Source organism: Peromyscus californicus, unplaced genomic scaffold (genome assembly GCF_007827085.1).
Source record: "Peromyscus californicus insignis strain IS unplaced genomic scaffold, ASM782708v3 Scaffold_8__1_contigs__length_139910024, whole genome shotgun sequence".
Lineage (NCBI taxonomy): Eukaryota > Metazoa > Chordata > Mammalia > Rodentia > Cricetidae > Peromyscus > Peromyscus californicus.
The window spans coordinates 9,158,862-9,185,757 of NW_026294606.1; the positions used below are offsets into that span (position 1 = coordinate 9,158,862).

General features: G+C 41.5%; 1 protein-coding gene across 13 annotated transcripts in view; it reads right to left on the minus strand.

Annotated features, from left to right (window-relative positions):
• The window catches only part of Nsd1 (nuclear receptor binding SET domain protein 1), a 112,191-nt gene that overhangs the window by 76,120 nt on the left and 9,175 nt on the right, over window positions 1–26,896 (minus strand). For all 13 annotated transcript variants that reach the window (XM_052729467.1, XM_052729473.1, XM_052729465.1 and 10 more), the window contains 3 exons: window positions 15,047–15,182; window positions 8,323–8,495; window positions 2,515–5,074 (listed from right to left, as the gene is read on the minus strand). In XM_052729467.1, the coding sequence (XP_052585427.1) occupies window positions 2,515–5,074; window positions 8,323–8,495; window positions 15,047–15,182 (2,869 nt within the window). The remainder of the gene's footprint in view (window positions 1–2,514; window positions 5,075–8,322; window positions 8,496–15,046; window positions 15,183–26,896) is intronic.

Below are 26,896 nucleotides of genomic sequence, written 5' to 3' on the forward strand. Positions count from 1 at the left end.
TATATCGCAGGGCCTTAGGCTACATCCCTAATATAAAAAAGAAAAAATACTTTTTTTTCTTTGGGTTTTTCGAGACAGGGATTCTCTGTGTAGTTTTGGTGCCTGTCTTGGATCTCGCTCGGTAGACCAGGCTGGCCTCCAACTCACAGAGATCCACCTGGCTGGAAAAATACTTTTAAGTACCAAGTGAAAGTGTTTTGAAAATTTTATTCAATTTTTAAAAATTATTTATTTTTTGAGATAATATAATTACATCACTTCCCAGGCCTCTTTTTTCACTAACTGTTGTTATATACATATATTTAATTTTTTAACTGAATTAACGAGGGAGAGCACACAAGTTATGTGCATGTGAACGCAAGTGCCTGCAGAAGCCAGAAGAGAGCTTTATAGTGCCTGGAGCTGAAGTACCAGGCAGTTAAGACTCGTTCCACATGTGTGCCGGGATCGTAACTCAGGTCCTCTGCAAGAACAGTATGTGTTCTTACTGCTGAGCCTCCAGGTCCTCAGACTGGAGTTTTAAAAAAAAAAAAATATATAAATATTACAAGCTCTTGACAACATTAAGGGGAAAAAGGGACTTAAATCATAAAGAGACATTACAACTGAAATCATTAAGGACTATACACCAACAAACTGGACAATCCAGAAGAATTGAATAAATTCCTTGAAATAGTCAACCCAACAAGACTGAATGAACGAAATGAATCATTTTTAAAAAATCTAAATAAGGCCGGGCGGTGGTAGCGCACGCCTTTAATCCCAGCACTGGGGAGGCAGAGCCAGGCGGATCTCTGTGAGTTCGAGGCCAGCCTGGTCTCCAAAGTGAGTTCCGGGAAAGGCGCAAAGCTACACAGAGAAACTCTGTCTCGAAAAACAAAAACAAAAACAAAAACAAAAAAAAAATCTAAACAAAGCAGAGCTAATGTCTTTGATTCCTGCACTTTGGAGGCAGAGGCAGCCTGGTCTACAGAGCTAGCTCTAGGAGAGCTGAAGATACACAGAGAAACTGTCTTGAAAAAGAAAGGGGAAAAAAATCTAAACAGACATAATAAGACTGAATAATCAAAACACTTCCCAGGGCTGGAGAGATGGCTCAGCTGTTCTGAGCAGTGGCTGTTTTTTCTGAGAAGCCAAGCATCCACATGGCAGCTTATAACCACCAAACTCCAGTTCCAGGGGACCTGACACCCTCTTCTAACCTCTGTGAGCACCATACTTGTAAGCAAAACCCATACACATAAAATAAATTAAAAACAAAACAAAACAAATTTCCAACAGGGCTGGAGAGATGACTCAGCAGTTAAGAGCATGTACAGCTCTTCCAGAGGACCCAAGATTCCCAATACTCCCATCAAGTGGCTCACACTGACCTATAGAACTCTAGTTCCTGGGGGTCCAACATCTTTGGCTTGTTGAGACCTGAACTCATGTGCATTCTCTCTGTCTGTCTCTCTCTCTCTTAAAAAAAATAAAAATAAAATTTAAGAACAACAGCAAAGCCCAGGAAGCCCACAGTTCACTGGAGCATTCCTCCAAGCAGTTCAGTGTTCTCAAACTCTTTCAAAGCTGAGCATCTACAATCCCAGCACTCAGGAAGCTAAAAAGCAAGATGATCTCAATGGAAAAAGTACAGTTTCTTTAACAAATGATTATGGGAGCACTGAATATCCACATCAAAAGAATTCAGGGCTGATGCCTTCCACCACACAAAAAAATTAACAACAAAACAAATAGGTATAGGACTTAAGACAATTAAACTGAAATACAGGGAAGAATGTTATCACATTGGGATGGACAGTAGCTTCTTGGCTATGACACCTAACAAAAAATATCAAGAGCAAAAACAGTGAAAACATTACATAAGACTTTAAACTTCTCAAAAAAAAAAAAAAAGTTAGCTGGGCACAGTGGTGCTCCTTTAATCCCGGCACCAGGATCTTGAGTTTGAGGCAGCCTGGGCTACAAACCAAGTTCCAAGACAGCCAGGACTACACAGACACCCCATCTTAAAACAAAAACTTAAGACCCAGCAGAGAAAAAAGTAGCTCATACGATAGGATTTCTTAGCACGTCTCTTAAAGTAGAGCCTCTCAATTACCGCCTGGGTCCCAAAATGTCAGTCAACTTTATAAGGTAAGAAACCGGAAATGGAGAAAAAAATTGTTGGGACTTACAAAAAGAAAGGAAGAAAGGCTTTTGATAAAAATGAACTGTGGGGCATGCAACTCAGAGTAGAGTACTGACAATAGGTCTTAAATTCAATCCTCAATAGCAGCAAAATAAAATACAACAAAAAAAGTCTGAAAATACAGAAACCCCAGCTTTAGATTTCAGTCTTCTAAATAAAACTGCTTCTTAATCGAGTAACAATTCTGCCCACCCAGTTTGTAAGACATTTTTTTCCATTACAACAGACAGACCCAGGACTTCAGAACAGCAAACAGCAACTCTGTCATGAAAGCAACATTATCAACAAATTCTCTAATCACTTTCTACCAGATGTAACCTTACCTGGTTCAGGGAGTTTGGTCTGTGGTGTCAAACTGGGAATTCCTGTCTCCTTCTCCACATCACCCATGCAAACACTGGATTTATCACAAACGTTCAGCCGTGGCCCAACTGAATCCGAGTGGCCGACATGATTAGGATCTGCTGCTGAGTCCTCAAGTATGCTCGTAGGAGGAGCTCTGTGTTCTAAGTAATCATCCCGCCCCTTCTGCACAGGGTCACCAGGAAGCAAGACTCCAAGGGCACCCTCAGAGTTTTCTTTCTCCCTAAATCTGTTAGTGCGTTTTCCAGGCTTAGGGCGCCTTTGGTTTAATCGCTGCCACCGCTTTTTAGGCACCACTTGATTAACACCATGGTGTTCATCATTCTCACTGTTAACTTCAGAGCCTAGCTCTGGGTCTTTTCTGTTCTCAAAAGGTTCTTTTTCAAGAATTTTATCAGGGTCGGATTGTTTAACCTTGCTATCAAAATGTACATCAGAAAAATGGGTGTCTTCATTTCTTAAATGGCCCATTTGCTGAAGAGGCTCTTCTTTCCCAAGATCTTCAGCCCCACCCCTTGATGGGCCATTCAAGGAGCTTCCACTTTCTTTGTCTCCCAGCTGGTTAGCGCCAATGGGCACAGCTGGAAGTCGGTTCAACTTTCTTTTGCGCTCTGTCTTTAAGGCTTTGGGGTTTACTGGGGGTTTTGCCATCTGGGCTGAAACTGCTTCTCTCAATTTGGATGATGGCTTTGCTCGGCCACAGTTGCGCCTTGGAATACAGTTTGAGCGACTTTTACCACAAGCAGGGTCTGTTTTGTCTGAAGCTAAGCCAGACAGGGAAGAAGATAATTCTCCAGACAATGAAGAGTCACCCCCACTAGAACTCAGCCGGATTGTGTCCTGAGTGCCATCTCCAGTTTTTTCAGAATTGTGTGTGGAGCCTCCTAACACCAAAACCTTTGATGTCCCTACAGGGCTACTAGTAGAACAGTCCCCACGATCTGGAGTGCGGTAAGAAGCCAGATTTTGAGCAGTCATCAACCGCTGCTCCTTCGTCTTACTATCATGCATATCTTTTAGCATCATTAACAATGTACTAAATTTGTAATCTGGTTCAATAGGTATATGATTCTGACTAGAAGCAGAAGAAAACAGTAATGGCTTTGATGACTTGGATGTTCCAGAGTCACTGACATCCTCATTTAATGATCTATATGAGAGTTCCTTCAATTCTGACAGAACATGCTTCACCACCGCTGTTTCTATGTCACTTGAATCTCTGGTTTTCTCATGCATATTGTTCAGTAGTTTTAGGCCCTCTGCTTTCCCACTTTTGGATATGCTGGCCAAAGGAGAGCCTTTGGTATCAGAAGAACAGCATTTTAAGCTGAGGTCCTCACTTGTAGCTGAGGGTTCTGCATCAGCTGGGTTTTCTTTATGCTTGCATTTTATACTACGGAACTTGGGCTGTCTGCTTTTCAAAGGTAACAGAGTTTGATTTGCAGCTCCACCCTTTATCAATGAGTTTTCACTACAAATGCTTGGTGGTGCACTGAATTTTGGAGCGAGACTGTCGTTTCTAAATTCTGGTTGGGTTTTGGGAACAGGAGTACGGACTTTAATATCAGAAAGATTAACCTGAGATATCTCAGTAGTTCCAGACTCCACTGTCTTGGTAGAATCCATTAAGTGGTCTGTATGTGAATTAGTAATGACGGACTTCTGTTTTTCTTTTACTCTGTTTGTGGCAGGATATCTAGAATACTTTGTTTCATTTTTGTGCATGGATAAAGTATTCTCTGTCCTATCAAAAGCATCTGTAATTTCAAGGACACTGTTATCAAATTCTGCGTTATGTTCTATAGGATCCAGATCACTGCTCCCATCATCAGAAGTGGTACACACACTAACAGAATCACTTCGCTTTTCCTCATCGCCACCTCCAATATAGCAGAGTTGTACTTTTGAGCTGCACACCAGGCCTGACTGGAGTTTCTTTTTCTCTATAGAATGTTTAGAGATCAAAGCACTCTCAGACAAACCTGATAAAGAATCACAATTTGAAGTCTCAAAATCTGCCTTAGTAGTGCTCTGCATACATGAAGAAAAGAGGAAACTTCCTGGTGCAGTTTTAGATCCTGTGAGGCTGTTTGCTATCCTGGAAAGTTCATTAGAAGCCTGTTTATCAGATACACTCCCAGAGATAAAGTCTAGGCCAAGGCTCTCTGGAATTTTCCCCCTCCGGTCCTCTTTCTGTGCTTCAAATGGCAGGAGGCCCTTTTTCACACTAGTCCTTTTTATACTATCAGAGCTTTTTCTAGCTCGAGACTTGTCACAGGGCTTTTCCTTTTCATCTGCAGAATGTTCAGAATCAAAAGCCAGAGACTTCAGGCAGCCATTAAGCAACAGGTCGTGTTCTGACTCAGGATCATTTGTACAGTCCTCAAATAGCATATCTTCTTCACTGTCCAACTTGATTGAACTGGTGACACATTTTTGGTTTTTAGATCCCTTGGGAACATCATATTTCTCAGCAAGACCAACACTGGCTTCCCATTTACTCAAAATTTTCTGAGGAACCTTAAATTAAAAGGAAAATAAGATTATCAATTATTCCAAAAAAAAGGGGAAAACAAGGAGATAATAAGCATCTCAAATCAGAAATAATCTAACATCCTGTCGTTCAAGGGTTTGTTTTTGTTGTTCCTTTTTCTTTTTTCTTTCTTTCTTTTTTTTTTCTTTTTTTTTTTTTTTTGGTTTTTTGAGACAGGGTTTCCCTGTGTAGTTTGTGTGCCTTTCCTGGAACTCACTTTGTAGACCAGGCTGGCCTCGAACTCACAGAGATCCACCTGGCTCTGCCTCCCGAGTGCTGGGATTAAAGGCGTGTGCCTCCACTGCCCGGCTTGTTTCTTTTTCAAGACAGTGTCTCACTATGCAGCTCTGGCTGTCCTGGAACTCACTGTGTAGACCAGGCTGGCCTCAAATTCACAGATCCCCCTGCCTCTGCCTCCCAAGTACTGGGATCAAAGGTGTCCACAAGTATGCCTGGCTAATCTTGCTGTTCTCCTCTCTGAAGCTGGGTGGTGATGGCAGACATCTTTAATTCCATCCAGCACTTGGGAGGTAGTGGAAGGTGGATTCCTTAGTTCGAGACCAGCCTGGTTTACAGAGCAAGTTCTAGGAGAGCCAGGGCTACACAGAAAAACTCTGTCTTGAAAAATCAAAAACAAATAAATAAGTTACCTATCATAACTGCAATAACTAGTACCATAAAAATAAATGCCCTCTTATTATTTATCAGCAAAACCAAGTGGACTATTAACTTCAACTAAAAGTAGTAACAGTAGATTTCTAAAGGAAGACCCATTTCTAAAGACTCATACCCTCCATATTTACACTGTAGAACAAAATAGTATTTTCTTCCTGACATGTAATAAAGGACACAAGCATACACACACTCAGCTTCACAAAAAGAAAGAAGCTTCAAAGAAGAAAAGCATGAAAAAACATATAAGAGGAATGAGTGGGTCAGGTGCCCCTACAGGACCTGAAATTTGAAGTGCTAGCTATCACCAGGGTACTTAATTAACCAAGGCTCTTCTATATGTGCTATGAATGACTTGGAGTATAACCAAATTATCTTCGGAACATAATTACTTAATGCAGAGATACAAAAACAAAGCAGGTACACAAAATCCATGTGGTCATCTCTAAATTCTTCATGAAGGAGGATATCCAGACTCTGAAGCACACCTACTTTTTCAGACCCTTCCATCCTTGGATCTCTGTAATGTTATTTGCAAGATTCTACCTACTAGTCACAAATAGTCACAAATAACTAGAATGCTCCCCAATGCATATAAAATATAATGTCACAAGACAGGTAGCCTCCTCCTGTAAGGTACTACACTGAATGTGAAATCACAGGGACAGAGAATGACAATTACCAAGAACTACCAAGAAAAGGGAAACAAGGAGTTAGGGTTTAAGGCTGTAGCTTCAGCTTTATAAAATGAAAATAACAAGGGCTGATAAACAACAAGCTCATCAATAGGACACTTTCCTGATATGTCAAAGGCCATGGATTCAGTGCCCAACATGGGGTGGGGGACATGGATGGACTGATACCAGAGACAGAGAAAAGAGACTCAATGACAAGTTTATGTCACTTTTATTTTTTTTTTTGGGGGGGGGGGGTTTGAGACAGGGTTCTCTGTGTAACCCTGGCTATCCTGGAACTCGTTCTGTAGACCAGACTAGCCTCAAACTCACAGAGATTTGCCTGCCTCTGCCTTCCAGTGCTGGGATTAAAGTCCCCCACTCTCTGCGTTTTATGTGTATTTTAACAAAAATCAATGTCAGCCTGGGCTATATAGCAAGACCCTGTCTCAAATTATGTACATGTGCACACAGTTTTTAACAAAAGAAATCAAACTTTTCTGATAAGCAAACTGTAACAAAGCATCAAGCAAAAAATACAAATGTTTAATTCCCAGCACCATATAAATTAAAGGTGATGGTGCATACCTGCAATCCCAGCACTTGGGAGGTGGGGGTAGGAGGGTCTGGAATTCAAGGTCACCCACATCTATAAAAACAATAACAAATAAAACCACCACCTTTTGAGCTGGGCTTAGTAGCACAGCCTTTAATCCCAGCACTCCAAGACAGAGGCAGGTAGATCTGAGTACAAAGCCAACCTGATCTACATATTGACTTAACAATTTTCAGGACAGTCAGGGGTATATAGAGACTTTGTTTCAAAAACAAGCAAAAGAATTGAATAAAAAGCAACAAATGTTCATAAACCTAGTGTGCAGGCACATGCCTGTGTTCTGAGCATTCTTGAAGACTGTGGCAAAAGAACTGCCAAGTCTGAGGCCTACCTGGGCAACAGTGAGACCCTGTCTAAAAGCAAAAAAAACAAAAAACAAAAAACAAAAAAAAAAAACCAGGAACGAAACTCACACATACACACAAAGAGAAATGCTCATGATTAAAATATAACTAGGCATGAAACTACAAAGTTAAAAACTGGCAAAGAATAAAACTAAAAAGCCTTATCAAAGTTGGATGTTATGGGAACATTTCTACAATTCTAGCACCTGGAAAGCTGAGGCAAGAAGGCCAGAACAGTCTAAGGTGAAGAGCAAGACCCTATCTCAAAATAAATGAATAAACCCATTTTGCATTTTTAAGAGAAATAATTAGTATTCAAGGTAAGCAGAATCTTTTGTTTTTACTTTACTTTCCTGTTAGGTCCTAAGGACTAAAACAAGGGATTTATGCTTAGTAGGCAAGAGCTCTTCCAATGAGTTAGATCCTTAGCCCTCATTCTGACCATTTCTTCTTGCAAAGAAGATAACCAAAGAAGACTGTATTATCCCCTTCTTTTTGGCAAGTCAGAGGTAGGGAGAATCACTTTTCAAAAAACTCAGCATAAGCCAGGTGGCATTGGTGCATGCCTTTGATTCCAGCACTCGGGAGGCAGAGCCAGGTGGATCTCTATGAGTTCAAGGCCAGCCTAGGTTACAGAGCAAGATCCAGGACAGACACCAAAACTACACAGAGAAACCCTGTCTCAAAAAACCAACCAAACAAACAAATAAAAAAACCAAAAAACCCTCAGCACAAAGTTGTATGGAAACTAGCCTCAGTTAATCCCTACAAAATATTCCACTTTCTAGTGATTACTTCTTCAGATATCCTACTAACCAAAGGTAATAGTATATTTCAAACCTATAATGCTGCTTCTTCTACTTCTTCCACAAGCCAACCCATAAGAAGATAATTTTTGAGAGGTCCTTTTGTTTATAGATTGTCTTTACCTTATGCCTATATCCTTTTTCTTTCTGTTTCCCTCTTCTCCTAAGGACAGGGAGTTCTTCAAATTGATGCCTGCCTTCAAACATGACGATTGCTTTTCCAGCCACCCAGGCTTTTTCAGAAGGATCTCCAAAAGCCTCCACGTAGTATTCTCGATAGGGCCTCCTATTGGCGACTAGATAAGGATAAAAAAGGTGTCATTATTTCAAAAGGATGAGTACTCAACATCATGATCATAGCCAAATCTCCTATAGCCACAGGAGCTCTCTGGGCCACTCAGACAGACTGCTCAGCAGGTAAAAACACTTGGCCCCAAACCTGACAACCTGAGTTCAGCCTGAGTTTGGTCTTCAGAAACACATGATGAAAGGAGAGCACTGAGTCCTGCAGGTGTTAGAGCACTTGAGTATGTTAGAGGCCCCAAATATATACATATATATTCAAAACCATGCTGAATGGCTGGAGAGATGGCTCAGCTGTTAAGAGTGATTCTTGGTGTTCTGGAGGACTTAAGTTCAATTCCTAGCACCCAGATCAGGCAGCTCACAATCTCCTGTAACTCCAGGTTCAGGGAATCCAACACCCTCTTCTGCCCTCTGTGAGCACCCTCAAATACACATAAAAACAAATAGAAGTATTTTTGAAGAGGCTAGAGATAGCTCAGCAGTTAAAAGCATGCATAGCGGGGTTGGGGATTTAGCTCAGTGGTAGAGCGCTTGCCTGGCAAGCACAAGGCCCTGGGTTCGGTCCTCAGCTCCTAGAAGAAAAAAAAAAAAAAAGCATGCATAGCTCTTGAGGAGGATCTGAGTTGGGTTCCCAGCAGTCACATCTGGTGACTCCCAATTGCCTATAACTTCATCTCTGAGGAACCCAATGCTCTAACATCCACAGGCCTGTGCACTCATTACCCACACATACAAGTAATTAAAATAAATTTCAAAATAAAAAAGAAAACCCATGTTGATTACAGGGCTGGAGACACGGTTAGTCAGTTGGTTGCTCACAATCATCTCTCTCTCTCTCTAGTCCCAGAGATCTGATACCCTGTTCTGGCCTCCATAGGCACTGCATACATGTGGTGTACAGACACACATGCAGGTAAAACACCTCCACACATAAAAACAATAAAAAATACATCTTAAAAATATAGGTAGGAGCCGGGCGGTGGTGGCACACGCCTTTAATCCCAGCACTCGGGAGGCAGAGCCAGGCGGATCTCTGTGAGTTCGAGGCCAGCCTGGGCTACCAAGTAAGTTCCAGGAAAGGCGCAAAGCTACACAGAGAAACCCTGTCTCGAAAAAACAAAAATAAATAAATAAATAAATAAATAAAATAAAAATAAAATATATAGGTAGGCCAGACATGTACTAGAGAGATGGCTCAGTGGTTAAGAGCATTGGCTGTCCTTCCAGAGGTCCCAGGTTCAATTCCCAGCACCCACATGGCAGCTCACACCTGTTGTAACTCAGTTCTAGGGGATCTGACACCCTCACACCAATGCACATAAAATTAAATAAATTAAAACAAACAAGCGATGGCTCAGAGGTTAAGAGCACATATTGCTCCTGCAGGGGACCCAAGTTCAGTTCCCAGCACCCATTTTACAAGCCCAACAGCCACATGTAATTCTAGTTGCAGAACTCTGCCTTTCTTGCCCTCTGGGCTCCACCAGTGCTGGCGTTATAGATGTTCCCACAGTGCCTGGACTTTTCTGTCACTGAGGACTGAAATTCAGTCCTCCTGCTTTGAAAGGAAAGCACTTTACTTTCCATCCCCAGCCCCCAAAATTTGTGTTTTCTAACATCATTTGAAATATTTAACCTAAGGGGAACAAAAAGAAAAATCACTTTATTTTTATATACTGTACTTATACTACATTGTAATTTTAATATTCGTATCAACTAAGAATTGGCACAACTCTATAACTGCTAAATCTAAATCAATGTATAGTTGTCCATTCCATTATACTTAAAATTTTCTGCAGGCTTGAAATTTTCAAAGAAGCTGGAGGAAAGCCCGCACTGCTATGAGCAGGGCTGGGGAGAGGGCTCAAGCAGGTAGGGTGCTGGGGCCAAGCCTGGCAGCCTGAACTCAACCACTAAGAAACACCCCCAGTCCTCGACCTCCACACGTGCCCTACGGCACGGGTACTTAATATGTGCATATACATGAACACACATACTTTTTAAAGTAAGTGCTGCAACATCTCTCACAGGCTACTGGACAATGGCAACAACAAAAGAAATAACAGCAAGCACACTCAGGAAAAATAGAGTCATTACTACAAATGTTCAGTAAGGTTTTTTAAACTCAGCTGATTACAGGTTGTCATAAACAAGAAAACAAAACAGAAAATATTTAAAGGGAAAGCTGGAGAAAGAAACATGAACGAAATAGCAATGAGCTCATTTCTCTAAATGCAACAGAGCTCCCAGAAAGGAAGGTTTTTGTTTATTTTGGGGGGAGGGAGTGTTTGAGGGGGAAGGAGGTTTGAGACAGGGTTACTCTATGTAACAGCTCTGGCTGTCCTGGAACTTGCTTTATAGGTCAGTCTGGCCTCAAACTCACAGAGATTCTGACCTCCGTGTATGGTGATATTTTATTTTGTACTAAAATGTTATTTGTATGTTAATAAATAAAGTTGCCTGGGGGTCAGAGCTATTAGCAAGCCATAGGAAAGCTGGGCGGTGGTGGCGCATGCCTTTAATCCCAGCACTTGGTAGGCAGAGCTAGGTAGATCTCTGTGTGTTCAGGGATACAGCCAGCATTGGAGACACACGCCTTTAATCTCAATACCAACCATAGAAGACCTGGAGGTCTATACAGACAGGCAGTGACGAGGTGGTCATGTGGTTGGGTTTACAACCAATGAGAAGGCAGAACCAAAAGTCTTTATAAAGACTTTAACACAGGGGTAGCTCTCTTTCGGAGAGGTAGACCACCGCAGGAGGAAGGGTAAGGTTTTAGCTCTTAGCTCTGACATCTTGGCTTTCTTCTTTGCATTGGTTCTGTGTTTCTTATTTAATAAGACAGTTGGTTACATCTACATCCGTGAGCATTAGGCCCACATGTGGTGTGTATTCATACATACATACAAGAAAAATGCTCATATACATAAAATGAAGAAATAAAAATAATAAAATCTTTCAAAAAAAATTTTTTAAAAAGCAATCACTAGAGGACTGGAGAGATGGTTCAGTGGTTAAGAGCACTGGCTGCTCTTCCAGAGGACTCAGGTTCAATTCCCAGCAACCACATGGCAGCTCACAACTATGATTCCAATTTCAGGGGATCTAACACTCTCACACAGACATATATTTGACAAACGACCAATGAATATAAAATATAAACAAATAAATCATTTAAAAAAAAAAAAAAAAGCAAGCACTATAAGCAAAACTGCCCAGAATACTTCTGTTGATGGCCCTGTTCCTAACACTGATTAGAAGCCAACATTGTTTGGTACACTTCTCAGGAAATTACCTATTTAATTATTAGCTGGTGGCTTCTCTCTTTTACTGGACTCTAATTTCCCACTAAGATAAGCAAGGTGATTATTTTGTCAACTGTACTGGCATAGGACTCAACCTACATGATGTAAATAGTATTTGAAAAATAAACAACTACAGTAAGTAAGAAACCAAAACTTAATCTCAGCACTCAGGGAATGTGATAACTAGTTTTATGTCAACCTGACATAGGATAGGGTCATTTGGGAAAAGAAAATCTCAATTGAGAAAATGCCTTAGCAAACCTGTGGTGATCATCAATGTGAGAGGGATCAGCTCACTGTGCATGGTGCCATCCCTGGCAGATGGTCCTGGGTGATAGGAGAAAACTGGCTAAGCAAGCCAGTAAGAACACTCCTCCATGGTTTCTGCTTGTTCCTGAATTCAGGTTTGCCCTGAATTCCTCAGTGATAGATATTTGTGGAAATACATATATTATATATATTTATATAATAAATATATATATGGAAATATAAGATGAAATATCCACCCATCCAGTCAAAAAAAAAAGAAAAGAGAGAGAGAAAAAAAAAAGAAATATCCACCCATCCCCAAGCTGCTTTTAGTCATGGTGTTTAATCACAGACTAAAAAGTCTTAAGACAGGAAGTCAGACACAGACAGATCTCTCTGAGTCAGAGGCCAATCTAGACTAGATAGCATGTTGGGCATGGTGGTGTGTGCCTTTAATCCCATTTAATCCTAGCACTCAGGAGGAAGAGGCAGATGGATCTCTGTGAACTTGAGGCCAGCCTAGTCTACAAAGCAAGGACAGGGCTATTACACACAGAAGCCCTGTCTAGAAAAACCAAAAGGAAAGAAACCAAAACTCTACAACACAAGTAGAGTAACAGAAAAAACAACTCCAGTGCTGGCAAGGTAGCTCAGCCATTAGGAGCACTGGCTGTTCTCATACAAGACCCGAGTTTGATTCCCAGCACCACATGGTAGCTTACAACAGTCATAACTCCAGTACCCAAGGATCCAGTGCACTCTTATGGCCTCTACAGGCACTGGGCATAAAGTGCACATACATGCATGAAGGCAAAACACATAAAAGAAAAAGAAAAAGAAATCCTTTAAAAAACAAATAAAAGGCCGGGCGGTGGTGGCGCACACCTTTAATCCCAGCACTCGGGAGGCAGAGCCAGGCGGATCTCTGTGAGTTCGAGGCCAGCCTGGGCTACCAAGTGAGTTCCAGGAAAGACGCAAAGCTACAGAGAAACCCTGTCTCGAAAACAAAAACAAAAACAAAACAAAACAAAACAAAAAAACAAATAAAAACAAACAAACAAAAAATCCTGTAGGGGCTGCAGAGATTGCTCAGTAGTTAAGAGCACTGGCTGATCTTCAAGAAAACAGAGGTTCAATTCCCAGGACCCACACGGGTTCACAACTGTCTATAACACCAATTCCAGGGAATCCAAACTCTTGCATACAGGTAGGCAAACCACCCAACCACATAAAATAAAAATAAGTAAATCTTTAATCTCAGCACTCAGAGGCAAAGGCAGGTAAATTTCTGAGTGCAAGGCCAGCCTGGTCTACAGAGTGAGCCCCAGGCCAACCAAGGCTATGTAGAGACCCTGTCTCAAAAAAGAAAAAAAAAAAATTAAATAAAAAATTCAAACTATAAAATCAATTTCAGCAATCTCACTTTTCCTTTTTGAGGGTGAGAGTGGGTCAGGGGGAGTATTTACTGGTTGGGGGGGACAGTATAATTCTGCAATAGAAGCAGGATAGTCACTAGTTTGAAGCCAAACTAGTCTACACAGCAAGTTCCAGACCAAGACAAATAATAAAACCCTAGTCTTTTCAAATAATAAAAATAGGCATCTGCAGAGATGGCTTAGCCATAAAGAACACTTACTGCTCTTCTAGTACCAGAGTTCAATTCCCAACACCCATGGCTCACACCTGCCTATAACTCCAGCTTAAGGAGACAGAACACCACTGACCGCCTTAAGTACTTGCACTCACTCACACTCTCAATCAGACACACATACATACATTATTGCAAACTATAAAAATAAGTAAATCAAGTTTTAGACTTTAGCTTTAAGACATTTAAAATATCTTAGATTCAAACATATTAAACCAAGTGTGGTAGTTTGAATGTAACTGGCCCTTATAAGTTCATAGGGAGTAGCACTATTAGGAGGTGTGGCTTTGTTGAAATAGGTGTGTGTGGCCTTGTTGGAGGAAGTTTGTCACTGTAGAGGTGGGCTTTGAGGTCCCCTATGCTCAAGCTACACCTAGTTCAGTTCAATTCCTGTTGCCTGAAGACCAAGATTTAGAATTCTCAGCTCCTTTTCCAGCACCATGTCTGCCTGCATGTGGCCATGTCCCACCATGATGATAATGGACTTTATCTCTAAAACTGTAAGCCACCCAATAATGTTTTCCTTTATAAGAATTGCCATGGTCACTGTGTCTCTTCACAGAAATAGAAACCCTGAAACACCAAGTGAGAAAAACAAATTACAATAACCAAAGAAAAATATTCCAAATCAAGATTCTGTCATTCTTTCTTGTTAAGGCAGTTTCATGTATCCCATATTGGCCTCAAACTCACTGTGTAGGCAAGAATGACGTAGAAATCCTTAATTCTCCTGCTCCCAATCCCCTAAATCAGCCATTCTCAACCTGGGGTTTATGACTCCTTTTGGGATTGAATGACCCTTTCACAGGGTCATAACACCACATACACTGGGTGGCACACCCCGATCAGACACATGGAAACAGAAGGACAGATGGTCCGACAGCTCAAAGCCAGCCTGGGGTACAGGAAACCCCATCTCCAGCAAATAACATGGGGGTACAGGGGCTGGGATTATATATTAATTGGTAAAGCTAAATAGCCATTTCCATTTTCCATTCTATATATACAGAATAGCTGAGAATTTTTATTTAAAACAGTCTCACTATGTTGCTGCCTTCAAATTCATGATTCCTGCCTCAATCTTTCAAATCATGAGATTACAGGCAAGTACCAACAAGCCTAAATTAACAACTTTTAAATCTCAGAGTAGACAAACTAAAAAACAAAACAAAAAAAAAAAACTAAAAAGAAGGAATTTCTTAAAAATTCATAAAATTTCAAAGAAAACAATGACTTACTGCTAAAGTAACAAAAATCCTGAATTATACTAAAAGCAGCTGCAAGCCTATGATTCCACATACTGTTTTATCACAAATAATCAACTCTAAGTTATTACCTTTCATTTTTGAGTGCGTATTAATCAATGGATCAGCACAAATCCTGCAGGGCCACCATGGGCGTCTCTTGAATTTCGCCCAAATAAGATCGCCAACTTCATACTTCAGTGGTGCAGACTTTTTCTTCGGTTGACACTTTAGACAGACAAAACATGGGGAACCAGTGAGAATAAACCTTTGCAGTATTATCCTCCAACTAGAATTCTGAAAAGCCAATGCCTAAAAAATACAAAATGAGCTGGGCAATGGTGGTGCACGCCTTTAATCCCAGGATTTGGGAAGCAGAGGCAGGCAGATCTCTGTGAGTTCGAGGCCAGCCCGAGCTATCGAGTGAGTTCCAGGACAGGCTACAAAGCTACACAGAGAGGGCTGGAGAGATGGCTCAGGGGTTAAGAGCACTGGCTGCTCTTCCGGAGGTCCTGAGTTCAATTCCCAGCACCCACATGGTGGCTCACAACCATCTGTAATGACAATTGGTGCCCTCATCTGGCCTGCGGGGATACATGCAGACAGAACACTGTATATGTAATAAATAAGTTAAAAAAAAAAAAAAGCTACACAGAGAAACCCTGTCTTGAAAAATACAAATAAATACATAAATAAATGGATAAAAACCCTGCTAGTCATGGATGATAAAATAAGCACTAATTATCTTGACTTAACTGTTCATAGCATACCCTTTCAGGATAATTTTTCTTCCTTTCTTTCCTTCTTTCTTTCTTTCTTTTTGGTTTTTCGAGACAGGGTTTCTCTGTGTAGTTTTGGTGCCTGTCCTGGATCTCACTTTGTAGACCAGGCTGGCCTCAAACTCACACGGATCTGCCTGACTCTGCCTTCCAAGAGCCGGGACTAAAGGCGTGCGCCACTACTGCCTGGCTTAGAGTAATTTTCAATTTATATTTGTTTTACATTTTCATTAATGGTCATAACGAAAATAAACCTCAAAGCACACAGGATATGGTGGTACAAGCCTTTCACTCCAGTACTTGAGAGTCAGAGGCAAGCATAGATCTCTGGGAGTTCAAGGCCAACCTGGCCTATATAGTCCCATCTAGCTAGAACTCCATAGGGAGACCTTGTCTCAAACAAAACAAAATCAAATCCTAGAAGTATAGGCCATACTCTACTCATGCCAATGCACCCAACCCTAAATTTTCCCCATGATATACTAGGAAGATATACAAAATACTACATAGCACAACTCTGAACAACTGAAATAGAATGCGGTATAAATATAAATGAAGCTCTTAGCAATTGTTCAACATAGAAGCCCAGGCCACATCCTTTCTCCAAAAATAATATGCCTGTTTAATCTGATATCTAATTGTCTCCATCTCAGCTCCCACGTCCATGTCTCTAAACAGCACAAACTTCCTGCCTTCGGAAAAAAAACTGTTCCACAGGCCTGCGCTTTCCATCTTGTATTCAAGAGGACATAAAACAGTATCATTTTGCCCTAAGGGCCATTTCTTAAAAATGGCCAGACAGAGTAATAATCACATGACCCAGTAATTCCACTCATAGATATACTCAAGACTAACAGATACATAGCCAGGGCTTGGGGATATAAGTTCAGTGGTAGAGTACTTGCCTATCATCTACAAGAGCCCCATATGCCATCCCCAGCACCAGGGAAAAATACAGACACACACAAAAATGTATACAAATGTTCACAGGATTATGTATCATAGTCAAAAAAAAAATTAAATGGCCATTAACTGAAGAATGGAAACATGTGATTTGTGCATACAATGGAATATAGTTGGCCCTCCCTATTTAAGGAGTCTACTTCTGCAGATTTACTAACTGTAGATCAAAACTCTAATTGAGAGGAGCAGGGCACAGAGGTACGAATCTATAATCCTAGTGCTTAGGAAGCTGAGGAAAGAAGGTCCAAGATTTGAAGTCAGAGCAAGCTCTATGAGTTCCAGGTCCTAGCGTGGGTGAGACACAGACAAGCAAGGCAGATCTCCAGAGCTTGCTGGCCAGCCAGTCTAGCCAATCAGTGACGCAAGATCCAAGGTTGTACTCTGACCTCCATGAACGTACCGCACTCACATATGAACACACAAACCACAAGACTAAAATTCTAAAAAATAAAATAAATGAGGTGAAGAGCAACTGAGAAAGACACTTTTGGCCTCCAAACACAGGTGCACCCATGTACACACACCACTGCCTTCTAACACACAAAATAAAAAGATAAATTGTTGAGTGTGGTGGCACATGTCTACGATCCCAGCACTTAGGAGATGAAGGCAGGAGGATCAAAGTCAGCCCCAGCTTTAATGTATAATCAATTTGGAGGCAATCCTAGACTGCCTGAAACCCTGACAAAAACCAGGGAGGGACAACTGTTCAGAAGGCTCAGCAAGTTAAGATCATTGATTTCCCAGGCACCCATATTAGCTCACGAACATCCATAACTCCCAGGCATCCCAGGTACACAATCATATACATAAAATAAATCTTTAAACAATTAATAAAAAAGATAACTAAGGAGATGGAGAGATGGCTCAGCGGTTAAGAGCACTTGCTGCTCTCCCAAACTCCCAGAGGACCCGAGTTTGGATCCCCAGCACCCATATAAGGCAGCTTACAACTAACTGCTTACAACTTCAGTTCCAGAAAATCCAATGCCATCTTCTGGCCTCCTTAGGCATCCACATGTGGCATATACCCACGGACACATGAATAAAATTTTTAAGTAAACAGATATAGGTTTTAGGAAGAAAATCTGAACTTTACTTTGGGTGGGTGGGTGGTTTGTTTTTTTAACATATATGTGTATTTTACTTGTATGCATGCCTAGTACCCGCACCCTGAGGCCAGAAGAGAACATAGGATACCCTAGAACTACAGTAACAGACAATTGTGAGCTGCCACCTGGGTGCTGGCAATTGAACCCAGGTACTCTTCAAGAGCAAGTACTCTTGCCAGGCGTGGTAGTGTACGCCTTTAGTCCAGGTACTAGGGATGTAGAGGCAGCCAGATCTCAGTGAGTTCAAGGCCAATGTGGTCTACAAATCGAGTTCCAGGACAGCCAGGGCTGTTACACAGAAAAATCTTGTCTAAAAAACAAAAAGAAACAAAAAACCCAAATGTTCTAAAACATTGAACCATCTCTCCAATCCCAAACACCTTGGGGAGTGGGGGGGTTTCTGAGTAGTTTTTTTTGTTTTGGTTTGGTTTTTTGCTTTTTCAAGACAGGGTTTCTCTATATAATTTTGGTGCCTGTCCTGATCTCGCTCTGTAGAGCAGGCTGGCCTCAAACTCACAGAGATCCGCCTGGCTCTGTCTCTCGAATGCTGGGATTATAAGTGTGCGCCGCCTCCCAGCATTATTTTGTTTTTTTGAGTCAGAGTCTTACTATGTAGCCTTGGCTGTCCTGGAACTCGATATGTAGACCAGGCTGGCCTCACTCACAGGGGTCCTCCTGTCTCTGCCTCCCAGGTTCTGGGAGATGTACACCACCATGCTTGTCCTTGGTTGGTTGTTTTTGAGAGAGGGTCTGTGTAATCCAGGCTCCCACAGAACTTTCTATATAATCCAGGTTAGTTCCAGCCTGAAGCTCCTCAGTGTTAAGACTATAGGCTTGCACTCCCAGACCTAATATGAAGCTACTTTTAATGTGAGCATTAATTAAGCATGTGATAAATAATTAAAATCATTCTAGGCAGGAACCCGAGCTCTTTCATAGACAAATCCATAAAAACAAAAGTCAACAAAATTACAACCTTCAGCAGTTTTAATATTTCATTCTACAGAGCACCTATATACTGAATGCATATGGTAACACCTTAAAAATAGCTGCTATAATTTCATTCCTTGCATTTGTAACTATACATTATTTCTATTATACTAAAAATCAGGGCTGGATCATGCATGCCTATAATCCCAGCACTTGGGAGGTAGTCAGGATAGTTCAACACCAGCCTCAGCCATATAGCAAACTGAAGGCCAGCTTGGGCTACTATTAAGTATGAGACTCTTGACTTGGTCAGGAAAGTATCTGTGGATCTCTAGAATTCATTGGTCAGCAAGCCTAACCCAACCAGTGACATCCAGATTCAATGAAAGATCCTGTTTTAAAAAATAAGGTGGAGAGTCAGGGGTGACATTTTCCTTCTTTCCCAGCACTTGGAGACAACTGAAGACAGAGGCAGGATCTCTGAGCTTAAAGCCATCCAAATCTACATAGTGAATACCAGGTTAGCCAGTGCTACAAAGTGAAACCCTATCTGCCTCAAAATAAACAAACAGTCAGATAAAGTAAAATAAAAACAATCAAAAACAAAAGAAACAAACAAAAACCAAAGCTGAAGATAGAGCTCAGTTGGCAGAGTACTTCTGCCTAGCATGCCAGAGACCCCACACTGAGTCCCCAGCATCAAGCAGCAAGCAAATGAGTGGGGTTTCAGGAGGGAGTCCGGCAGCTGAGTGCTTGTCCACCACATGCAAGGCCCTGGCTTTAACCTCCAGGACTGGAGAAAAAAACAGATACATGAATGGCTAGATGTATAAATGGATTAAAACCAGACTAAAGGTGCATGCCTTTAATCCTCCAGCACTTAGGAGGCAGAGGCAGGAAGAGCTCTGAGTTAGAAGCCAGCCTGGTCTATATAGTCAGTTCCAGTACAGCCAGGCTTATAGAAAGACTATGTCTCAAAAAATAAATCCAAAATACTATAAAAGATGCTAACAGCTGCCGGGCGGTGGTGGCGCACGCCTTTAATCCCAGCACTCGGGAGGCAGAGCCAGGCGGATCTCTGTGAGTTCGAGGCCAGCCTGGGCTACCAAGTGAGTTCCAGGAAAAGGCGCAAAGCTACACAGAGAAACCCTGTCTCGAAAAACCAAAAAAAAAAAAAAAAAAAAAAAAAAAGATGCTAACAGCTATATCCCATGGCCCTAACACAGCAAAAGAAACTAATAAAATTATCTGTTATACTGAAACTCAATGATTAAGAACAATTCAGCACCAGGCAGTGGTGGTGCACGCTTTTAATCCCAGCACTCGGGAGGCAGAGGCAGGAGGATCTCTGTGAGTTCAAGGCCAGCCTGGCCTACAGAGCAAGTTCCAGGACAATTAGGGATACACAGAGAAACCCTGTCTTGAAAAACCAAAGAGAGAGCAAGGGTTGGGGGTGAGGGGAACAACACAAAAAAAGTCTACGAATTAGTGTAAAAGTTACACCAGCAGGGCGGTGGCGGCGGCGCGCACGCCTTTAATCCCAGCACTCGGAGGCAGAGGCAGACGCATCTCTGGGATGTCGGGGCCAGCTTGGTCCTCAGAGCAGGGCTGTTACAAAGAGAAACTTTTTAGTCTCAAAAAAAAAAAAAAGTCAAAAAATAAAGAAATAAAGACTCTTTTGGGCTGTTCTAAATTGTTACAGCCTCAGCAGAAAGAAAACAGTGAAAGCACACAATTCACAAAAAGGATATGTTATGGTCTCATTTTGTTTGATGGGCTGCCTGACTGAGATAGGATCTTAGGCACCACAAGCTAAGTTTAAATTCAAACTTACCACATAGCCAAGGATGAACTTTTTATGACCCTACTTCTACCTTCAAAGTATTGGGATTACAGGTAGGCACCATCACACCTGGTTTATGCAGTGCTGGGATGAAACCCAGGGCTTAGCGCAAGCTAGACAAGCACTACACCAATTGAGCTATATCCCTAGGCCATTTGCTTTTTAGGGAATTCTTTTATGAACCTAACTAACATAAGCCTGTAAAATACTACTTTCTTTCACTCATTCAACACTTAGCATGCTAGTCTAGGCCTTGAGCTATAAACACATTTGAGATACAATCTCTCTCTCAAATAACCAAGTCAAAGAAAAGCAAGATGGCTCAGCTGGTAAAGATGCCAGGCTGACAAACTCAGTTTGATCTCTAGAACTCACATGGGGAAATGAGAAAACCAACTCTCAGAAGTTGTTCTCTGACCTACAGATGAGTACCATGACATAAACAGATGAGCACACTAAGTTAATTTTTTTAAACTAAGTTAAAGACTAGAGAGATGGCTCAATAGTTCTGTTTTTTTTTAAAGATTTATTTTATTTTTATTATGTTTACAGTGTTCTGCCTGCATGTGTCTTTGCAGACCAGAAGAGGGCACCAGATCTACTTGCGGGTGGTTGTGAGTCACCATGTGGTTGCTGGGAATTGAACTCAGGACCTCTGGAAGAGCAGTCAGTGCTCTTAACCTCTGAGCCTTCTCTCCAGCCCCGGCTCAATAGTTTTAAAGAGAACTGGTTGCTCTTCCCAAGGACCCAGCTTTGATTCCCAGCACCCACCTGGTGTCTCACAACTATCTGTAACTCCAGTTACAGGGTATCCAATGTCCTCTTTCTGGTGAGGCAGAAAGGGCTTTATCTGTACATTCAAGGCCCTAGTTGATCCTCAGCAATGACAACAAACAGAAATTACAAAATATAACAAGACCGACATTAAGGGCCAGAAGACAGTTCAGCTGATAACAATATCAACCTGACAACCTGAGTTCACTACCTGGAACTTTGGTAGGAGAGAACCAACTCCAAAAAACTGTCCTGGGATCTCCATTTATGCTTCCATGTCACACACGTGCACACAGATAATTTTTTGTTTAAAAGACCAATATAAGCCACAAATGATGGCTCACACTTATCTCAGTGACTTAGAAGGCTGAGGCAGGAGAATCATTCAATTCAGGGCCAGCCTAGTCTACAGAAGATTCAGCTCCAAGAAGCCTCTAATTCTACCTTACTCACTCTAAGGCTATGCATTGCCCAGTCATGACTCTTAACTACTAACCTTAACACTGTACTCTTAAAACATAAGCACTTACTACAAAGTCAAAAATCCATCTGCTGGCCAAACACTATCATATGTAACTGAAAGGTAATTCAAGTGCTTGAGTATAGAGTAGTAACTCTACCTGACATGCTCAAAGTCCTGGGTTAAATCACTGGTACCACAAGCGTGCACATGCACGCACAGACACACAGAAACACACACACACAACCTCAGTGTTTCTTTTTTTAAAAAAGTAATTTTTTGGCTACTGTTATTGGAGTTGATAGATGTGTTTTTATGTTGCGTGCTTGTTATGTGTGCATGAATCAGCAAGTACACATGTGGAGGTCTGTTCTATCCTTTCACCATGTAGGATCCAGGGATCCCACATCATCAGGCTTGGTTAGTGGCAAGGTCTTCTACTCACTCAGCCAACTAGTTAGCCATTTTTTATGTTTTTTTTTTTAAGATTTTTATCAGCCGGGCGGTGGTGGCGCACGCCTTTAATCCCAGCACTCGGGAGGCAGAGCCAGTCGGATCTCTGTGAGTTTGAGGCCAGCCTGGGCTAACCAAGTGAGTTCCAGGAAAGGCGCAAAGCTACACAGAGAAACCCTATCTTGAAAAACCAAAAAAAAAAAAAAAAAATTTTATCATTTGTGTGTGTGTGTGTGTGTGTGTGTGTGTGTGTGTGAGAAGAGAATAAATGGATATGAAAATGTGTAGGTACAGGTGCCTGAGAAGGTTAGATCTTCGTGAAGCTGGAGTTACAAGGTGCTGAGAACTAAACAAGGCACTCGAGAAGAGCGGTGCACACTCTTTTCCTCTTAACTGCGGAGCCGCTGCTCCAGTTCTTTTTCTGTTTGTTTTTTGACATAGGGTCTCCCATGGATAACCCAAGGCGACCTGAAACTCACCATATGTAACATGGGCTAGTTTCAAACTCAAGGTCCTCCAGCCATATGCTACTGGCTTGGTTGAGACAGGATCTCACTATGAAGTTCAGGCTGCCCTCAAATTCTCAATCCTCTTGCTTTAGCCTTCTGAGGGCTGCAATTATAGGCTTGTGTTATAACATCCAGAATACGTTATCCTTAGCTACACACCTTTACTCATGCAATGAGATACATACAAGGCTAATTATTGAAGAACTTAGGTACATTAGAAAAATACTGAAAACAAGCCAGGCAGTGGTGGCGCACACCTTTAATCCCAGCAGATGCTGGGGGATTTCTGAGTTCGAGGCCAACCTAGTCTACAAAGCAAGTTCCAGGACAGTCAGGACTATTCATAAACAATGATTCGTTATTAATTGTGGTACATCCAAACAATGACCTGAGGGCATAAAAATGAAGCAATTCAGGGCTGAAGAGATGGCTCAGCAGTTGAGAGCCCTTAATGGTGCAGTTCCCAGCACCCACATGACAGCTCACAGGAGTCTGTAATTCCAGTTCCAGGGGAAATTTAATGCCCTCTCTGGCCTTCCAGGGCACACACAAGGTACACATACATATCAGGCAAACATTCATACACATGATATATAAATAAAATCTGTTTTAAGAAAAGGAAGAAAGCCAGGTGGTGGTGGCACACGCCTTTAATCACAGCACTCGAGAGGCAGAGCCAGGTGGATCTCTGTGAGTTCAAGGCCAGACTGGTCTACAAAGCTACACAGAGAAACCCTGTCTTGAAAACCCAATGGGGAAAAAAAAAAAAGGATGAGGCGATTCTTTTGTGTGTTTATATTATATTTATGCATGAGCACATATGTGTTCAAGCAAAAGTAGATATGGAAAAAAAAAAAAAAGGATAATTTGTAAAAATTGGTTTTCTACCTCTTCATGGGCTCCAAGATCAGGTAATCAGGCTTAGTGGCAAGTGCATTTACCTGGTAAACCATCTTGCTGGGACCCCCTTTATTTTGAGACAGGGTCTTATGTAGCCCAGGCTGGCCTCCAACTCATAGTGTAAACCAAGACAGCGTTGAGATCTGGTTTGGCCTCTAACCACCAATGACTGGAATTACTGGTATGCACCACCACATCTAACTGGCAGTTCTTTATGTAGACACAGAATATAGTCGACCATCTATCACAGATAAAACATATTAAGGTACAGACAGTATAGAAGAGCTACCAAGGTTTTTTTTTTTTTTTTGCTTTTGTTTTCAATTGTGTAGGTGGGTATATAGGCCAAATGATACGCTTCTTAGTCTCAGCTCCTCAGGAGGGTAAGACAGAAGAATTGCCTGATCCCAAAGGTATAGGGGTGAACCGAAGCAACACAGGAAGACCCTGAAGAAAAAAGACTAAGTATTTTGCATGAAAAAAATTCTTTAAAGTATTATTTATATGGGCGTTTTGTATGCATATCTGTGTACCACAAGCATGCCTGAAGCCCATGGAGTTCAAAAGCAGGACATCAGATCCCCTAGAACTAGAGTTACAAACAGTTGTGAGCCACCATGTGGGTGCTGGGAATAAAACCCCAGTCTTCTGGAGGAGCAGCTCTTATTCACACTGAGTCATCTCTCTGGCCCCCATATGAAAACTTTTACACTTTGCTCCTTGAAACATAAAGCAACTTTCAATTACTGAAGGAAGTAAAACAACATGAAACGTAAATGGAACGTTTATAAATGGAAACCTTTAACACTCACAAAGCATCTGAAGTCTAATGCGATTGGGGAAGGGAGGACTGCAGGGAGAAACAGGTACAGAAGAGCCCTTGAGAAAAGAACTGTTAACAGTTACTGAGAGGTTCCCAATATAAACTGAGAGGATGAGAAAAAAGCTGAAGTCATGGCAAGTTAAAACAAAATCCTGCATAACAAAATCCTGTCCTAAAAAGAAAAGAAGTATCCTTAGATTACTATAAGACTATAAATGCAAATCAAGTTACTATAAGAGCCTCCAAAACAATAGAGACTTTATAAAAATGGGTCTTTCTAGATTTTAACTGCACTACCAGGGAAAGTAATGACAAAAGCCAATTTTAACATTTCCGGTAAATATACTCTATACTGGATATAATTATTAAAAATAATAACCTTGGGGCTGGAGAGATGGCTCGGTTGTTAAGAGCACTTACTGTTCTTCCAGAGGACCTGGGTTCAATTCCCAGCACCCACATGGCAGTTTACAACTGCCTGTAACTCTACCTCCAGGGGACCCGACACCCTCACACAGACATACATAAAGGCAAAATACCAATGCACATAAAATAATAAATCATTAAAAAAAAATCAATTAATCTTCACATTTCAAATACTAAACTTAAAGGTAGAATTTTCTCATGCTCATGTTATATTTTGTAGTAAAATGCAAGCAGAAGTCATTTGCAAAAATGCTGCCCTTTGTTAATGATTTAAACCAGGCGGTGGTGGTACACACTTTTAATCCCAGCACTGGGGAGGCAGAGGCAGGCCCATCTCTGAGTTCAAGGACAGCCTGGTCTACAGAATGAATTCCAGAACAGCCAGGGCTACACATAGAAACCCTTTCTCAAAAAAACAAAACAAACAAACAAACAAACAAAAAAAAACCATAGGTAAGGCTACGAGTATAGAGGGATTCCCTATTATGAACAAGGTCCTGGGTTCAATCTCTAGTACTGACAAGAAAATACAATTTTTTAACAGGGAGGAACCTTGAAGCAGATTCTCACTCTAATACAGGCTATCCTATAACTTAAACTCAAAAATCCCACCTGCCTAAGCCTCCTGAATACTAGGATTGTAAGTTTAAGCTATCATGGGCCCAGTTTTTGTTCTGGTTTTCTGAGACAAGATCTTTTATATCCGTCTTTCTGCCCCAGCCTCCCAAACACTAATGTTACACACACATCTTACAAAACACAGGTCTTTAATACATTTTGTACAGAAGTATAGATGGTCTTTTATTGCTTTTTAAACATGGTCTCATTATGCAGCTTTAACTGGCCTGGAACTTACGTTGATCTGCAAGTCTGTGCTTCCCAACATGCATATACCACGTATGGTGGTACAAGTTTAATTCCAGCATTGGGGAGGTGGATGGAAGACTATATATGAAGTTCACAGCCATCTTCCACTAGAAAAGGAATTAAAAAATACCCTGGGATACTGTGGTTTTTTTTGTTTTTGGTTTTTCGAGACAGTGTCATGTCACTTAGACTGCTCTTGAACTTTCTGTATAGCAATGACCTTGAACTTCTGCTCCTCCTGCTTCCACCTCTCAAAAGGTGGAGTTACAGATGCTTTACCACACTTGATTCTTCTTTTTTCAATTTCTGTGTAGCCCTAGCTGTCTTGGAACTAGCTCTGTAGACCAGGCTGGCCTCAAACAGAAATCTGCCTGCCTCTGCCTCCCGGGTGCTGGGATTAAAGGCGTGCACCACCACCACCACCACCACCACCACCACCACCACCACCACCACCACCACCACCACCACCCGCCCCCAGCCCAGGATACTATTTTTTAAAAAGGGAAAAAAAAAAAAAGAGGGTACTATGGTTATTTTATACAAGGTCATTGACATGTAAAAAGCTATTTTAAGTTCCAGGAAAGGCGCCAAGGCTACACAGAGAAACCCTGTCTCGAAAACAAAAACAAAAACAAACAAACAAAAAGCTGTTTTAAAACTACATTTATGGTCAGGTATGATAGTGCATGCTTTTAATCCCAGCACTTGGGAGGCAGAGACAAATGGATTTCTGAGTTTGAGGCCAATCTGGTCTGAATAGTGAGTTCCAGGCCAGTCAGGGCTACACAGAGACCCTGCCTGAATGAATGAATGAATGAATGAAGTGTGTGTGTGTGTGTGTGTGTGTGTGTGTGTGTGTGTGTGTGTGTGTGTCTATGTATACAGAAATCAGGGAACACCGGGCGGCACATACCTTTAATCCCAGCACTTGGGAGGCACAGCCAGGCGGATCTCTGAGTTCGAGGCCAGCCTGGTCTACAGCGTGAAAGCCAGGAAAGGTGCAAAACTACACAGAGAAACCCTGTCTCAAAAAACAAACAAAAAAAAAAAGAGAAAAAGAAAAAAAAAGAAGTCAGGGAACAACTTCTAACGGTCAGGCCTCT